Source organism: Hemicordylus capensis, chromosome 2, assembly GCF_027244095.1.
Source record: "Hemicordylus capensis ecotype Gifberg chromosome 2, rHemCap1.1.pri, whole genome shotgun sequence".
Classification (NCBI taxonomy): domain Eukaryota; kingdom Metazoa; phylum Chordata; class Lepidosauria; order Squamata; family Cordylidae; genus Hemicordylus; species Hemicordylus capensis.
The window spans coordinates 379,511,332-379,515,651 of record NC_069658.1 but is presented as its reverse complement, the minus strand read 5'-3'; the positions used below and the strand labels follow the sequence as shown (position 1 = coordinate 379,515,651).

At 46.0% G+C, this 4,320-nt stretch overlaps 1 protein-coding gene across 1 annotated transcript; it reads left to right on the top strand.

Moving 5' to 3' along the window:
* The first annotated feature begins 1,546 nt into the window (after positions 1–1,546).
* LOC128344015 (olfactory receptor 10X1-like) lies at positions 1,547–2,509 on the top strand. Its single transcript, XM_053293453.1, has one exon. It carries the CDS (start codon positions 1,547–1,549, stop codon positions 2,507–2,509), a length of 963 nt encoding a protein of 320 aa, XP_053149428.1.
* The last annotated feature ends 1,811 nt before the right edge of the window (positions 2,510–4,320 follow it).

The following is a 4,320-nucleotide window of genomic DNA, read 5'->3' as shown; positions in this document are numbered from 1 at the left end:
CCAGGCTGAGCATGATAATGCTTAATTTGCAGGGGAGGGGGGGCCTCCAAAGGCCTTTAGGTCCAGGCTCCAAAATGACCTAGATGCACCTCTGTTTGTCAGTCCTAAATTTCTTGACAATCAGTTTCATGGGATGACCCCTGGTTATAGTGTTATGAGAGAGGAAGAAAAATTTCTCTCTATCAACTTTCTCCACACCATGCATGGTTTTTATACCTCTATCATGTCTCCTCTCGGTAGTCTTTTTTCTAAACTAAAAAGCCCCAGGTGTTGTAGCCTTGCCTCATAAGAAAGGTGCTCCAGGCTCCTGATCATCTTGGTTGCCCTCTTCTGCACCTTTTCCAGTTCTACAATGTCTTTCTTAAGATATGGTGACCAGAACTGCATGCAGTACTCCAAATGTGACCACAGCATAGTTTTGTATAAGAGTATTATAATATTAGCAGTTTCCTAGCACTCAAGTAATTTCTCCAGGTTTGACATATTCTCATGGAATTCTCATGGAAAACTTGAGTTGATGTGAAGCCACAGACACACAACCAGGTGCAGACATGTTTAAGGGACACAGATCCAAGCAAGTGTGGTGACAACTTTATGGATACCATAAGCTGCAATAATCTTTCCTCCAAAGGAAGCTAGAATCAGAAAAGTACTGCACTCCTGAAACTTCTCATTGCTCACAAGAGTAGGGAGCAAGGGCACAGACATGCAGATTTGTTCCATGCTACATTACTTTTGGACAAAGAACAATGTTTTATAAATATCCCTGGATTCACTTAGGAACATAGGAAGCTGCCATATACCAAGTCAGACTCTTGGTCCATCTAGCTCAGTATTGTCTACACAGAGTGGCAGCGGCTTCTCCAAGGTTACAGGCAGGAATCTCTCTCAGCCCTATATGGAGATGCCAAGGAGGAACCTTGGAACCTTCTGCATGCAAGCATACTGATGATGCTCTTCCCAGAGCGGCCCTATCCCCCAAGGAAAATATCTTACAGTGCTCACATGTAGTCTCCCATTTAAATGGAAGCCAGCAGGGACCCAGCTTAGCAACGAAGACAATTCATGCTTACATTATGCTGTACAATTTGCGTGACTGACTGTACATGTGTCCATTTAAAAAGTGAACCTGGATACAGGCCCTTCAAATGCATGGTACAGATAGGAAATGTAGTTCTGTACCTGCGTTCAACATAACATGTGAATGTACCTGTGTAAATATATGTACCTGTGTACACTGTACACTCTCTGTATGAGTGTTGAACATAACGTGTGAATGGGCCTCTTGTCTCCTCTTGCCACATTGCTGGGTGCTTAAAGGATCTGGGGCCTGGGCCCACAGCTTTTCCATATAGCTGTCTAGTCACCTTTCAGTCTTTTCTCTACCAAGCAAATCATACAAACCACTTGGAGGACTCTTGCTACAAGTTGTATGCATCTGTATTCTAAAAAAAATGTGAGCTGTTCATTGTCCACAACACTGAGCTTTATGGTTGCTCACTGCAGTCTTCCTCTTTCCTTTCAAGGTCCAAGGCATTGGAAGACAATGAAGAAGAATCAAACACAAGTGACAGCATTTATCCTGGCTGGGTTTTCCAGTTTTGAAGATCTACAGACAGTTTTATTTGCCATGTTCCTTCTCACATATATTATTACCCTGATGGGCAATCTGCTGATAATGGTAATCATTGGGACTGATTGGAGCCTTCATGTCCCCATGTATTTCTTCCTTTTCGTTTTGTCCTTTTCTGAAACATGCTACAGTTTAGTCATTATCCCCAGAATGCTGGTGGACCTGCTAGTAAAAAGTAGAACAATCTCTTATGCTGGGTGTGCAGCACAAATGTTTTTCTTCCTTGGACTAGGTGGCACAAACTGCCTCGTTCTTACAGTAATGGGATATGACCGATATCTAGCAATATGCCACCCGCTGCACTACCCAATCCTCATGAATGTGAGGGTGATTCTGTGGCTTGTAGCTGCCTCGTGGACTGGGGGGTTTCTCATATCCCTAACTGAGACAGCGCTAGTTTTTGGGGTGCCCTTCTGTGGCTCCAACACTATCAACCACTTCTTTTGTCATATGAGGACAATGGTTAAGTTAGCTTGCACTGATGACAACAATGCTGAGGTTATCATCACTGCTATCTCTATTGTGGGCCTGGCAGGCAGTTTCCTGTTCATCATGTTGACATACGTCTTCATCCTTTCCACCATCTTGCGAATTCCCTCCACTGACAGTCGGCAGAAAGCTTTCTCCACCTGTGCTTCCCACCTCATTGTCGTGATTGTGCATTATGGGTTTGCCTCCATCATTTACCTCAAGCCCAATGCCGCTGGTGTTTTAGACAATGACACATTGATATCCCTACCCTACACCATCATTACGCCATTCCTCAGTCCCATGATATTTACCTTGAGAAACAAGGAAATCAAAGTTGCTCTAAGGAAAGCAATCAGCAAAAAAATAGTTTTACCAAAGATACAAAATGTTAAGTGTACTTGTTAAATGCAAAGAAATTAAACTGGAACAGATGCCTTCTGAGTGATTGTTTCCTTATATGCACATGCTTTCCATCAAATAGTTTCATAGTTAGCAATAATATTCACCTTAGTTTTTATAATTCAGTTAATCACTTCCAAGTACAACTTGCTGCAAAACGGTTCCTCACAGAACTGCTGCTGAAGATGGGGGAAAGGTTCTTCCTTGTTACTTCCTTGTCATGTGCAACATCGTGTCACACCCTCGATCTCAGATAGCAAGGAGGAAGGGGAAGCTGACAGCCTTTCAGCCAATGCAGGGGGTGCCTGAGGAGCAGAGCCCGGCTGTCAGTTCCCAAGAGATGGCTGAGGAAGGTCCGGCTGATATTTCAGAGCAGGCACAGCAGTCAGAGAAGGCACAGTGGTCTGAGGCAGCAGAGACAGCGACGGACAGACTAGAAGATGAGCTGTGCAGGCAACCCCCACTGACTCCACAGCAACAGTGTGTCACAAGGCAGAGAGCACAGCTGGAAACTATCAGGAGGAGTAAACACCTCTTGCAGAGGGCTGATAAGCCTTGAATCCCTGCCAGCTGAGAGTTATCAGCTTGGACTATAAAGCACGTCATCAGCTTTCTGTTAGCTGCTGGAAGACAACATTTGTCAGCCCTTGTGTCGACAGCTTTCAGCCCAAGCCTGATATAAAGAACTATTCTGAGCCGTGTTACGTTTCTGCAGCCCAGTTTGTATTGTGGACTATCTTCCTGGACTTCCCTTCTGGGTGGCCAGATTGCTGACACATTGGTTCTAGTCATGCCTTCAGGAGCTACAGTGACCCCCTTCTTCCGAGTGGCAGCCTTCCCAGGGGGCGTAGCTATAATTGAATGGGTTGGGTGGTGGGTGTCTCTGGGTCCCTGTTGTGGGCGGGGGCACTGGCTGGGTGGCAGCTTTCTCTTTGCTTCCCCTGCTGCACCTCTTTGAAGAAGGCGGCAGGAGTCCATATTCACTTTTTGTCCAAGGGCCCTCTCCAGTCTTGACCCTTGAGTCTTCCAGTTATTTGAAGATGGATAAGTTATAAATGAACCCCTCTTTAGTCTTCTCTTCTCTTCTCCAGGCTAAACATATTCCGCTCTTTCAGCCAGGGGCATAACTATAATAGAGCAAGGGGAGACAGTTGTCTGGGGGCCCACTGCCTTGGGGGCCCCCCACAGAGGCAAGTCACATGACTGACTCCCCCAGCCACGCACCCACCCAGGCTTCCTTCAGTCGTATTCATCCTCCGAAATTGATGTGAGTGTTAAGACCTGGAGCTACCAGAGCAGCATGTCTTTCTCTAGTACCATTAAATGACTTGCATCGTCCACAATTTAAATCTTGTCTCTGAGCTCACTCCAACCTTGCTACACCCCTGCTTTCAACTGTTCCTCATAGGACTTGGTTTCCAGGCCCTTCGTCATTTCTGTTGCTCTTCTCTGCACCAGTTCCAGTTTATCAACTTAAAATGCAGGGCCCAGAATGGGACACAGCTACTGACATACCACGCAGCAGAACATGCATGGTTGAACACCTCCCTTGCAGCTGCGTGTGTCTAAACCCCACACATGCTGTTGCAGAACAGCCCTGTTCCACTGTAACTTAAAAATTGTGCAAAGCGCAGTTGTGCAACACAATGTTCATTATTTCTAATGGTTGTCACATCACGCAACTGTGCTTGCACAACTTTAAGTTGCAGTGGAACAGGGTTGTTCCACAAAGAGATGATCTAACCCTTGGACCTTGGGGCCTCCAAGGCACGGGGGGTTCTCCAAATATCCAGGGGGCCTCCTACAGCCACCCTGCA

Excerpts from the sequence above, each read along its gene's own strand:
- LOC128344015 (XM_053293453.1), top strand. The coding sequence starts at position 1,547 with ATGAAGAAGAATCAAACACAAGTGACAGCATTTATCCTGGCTGGGTTT.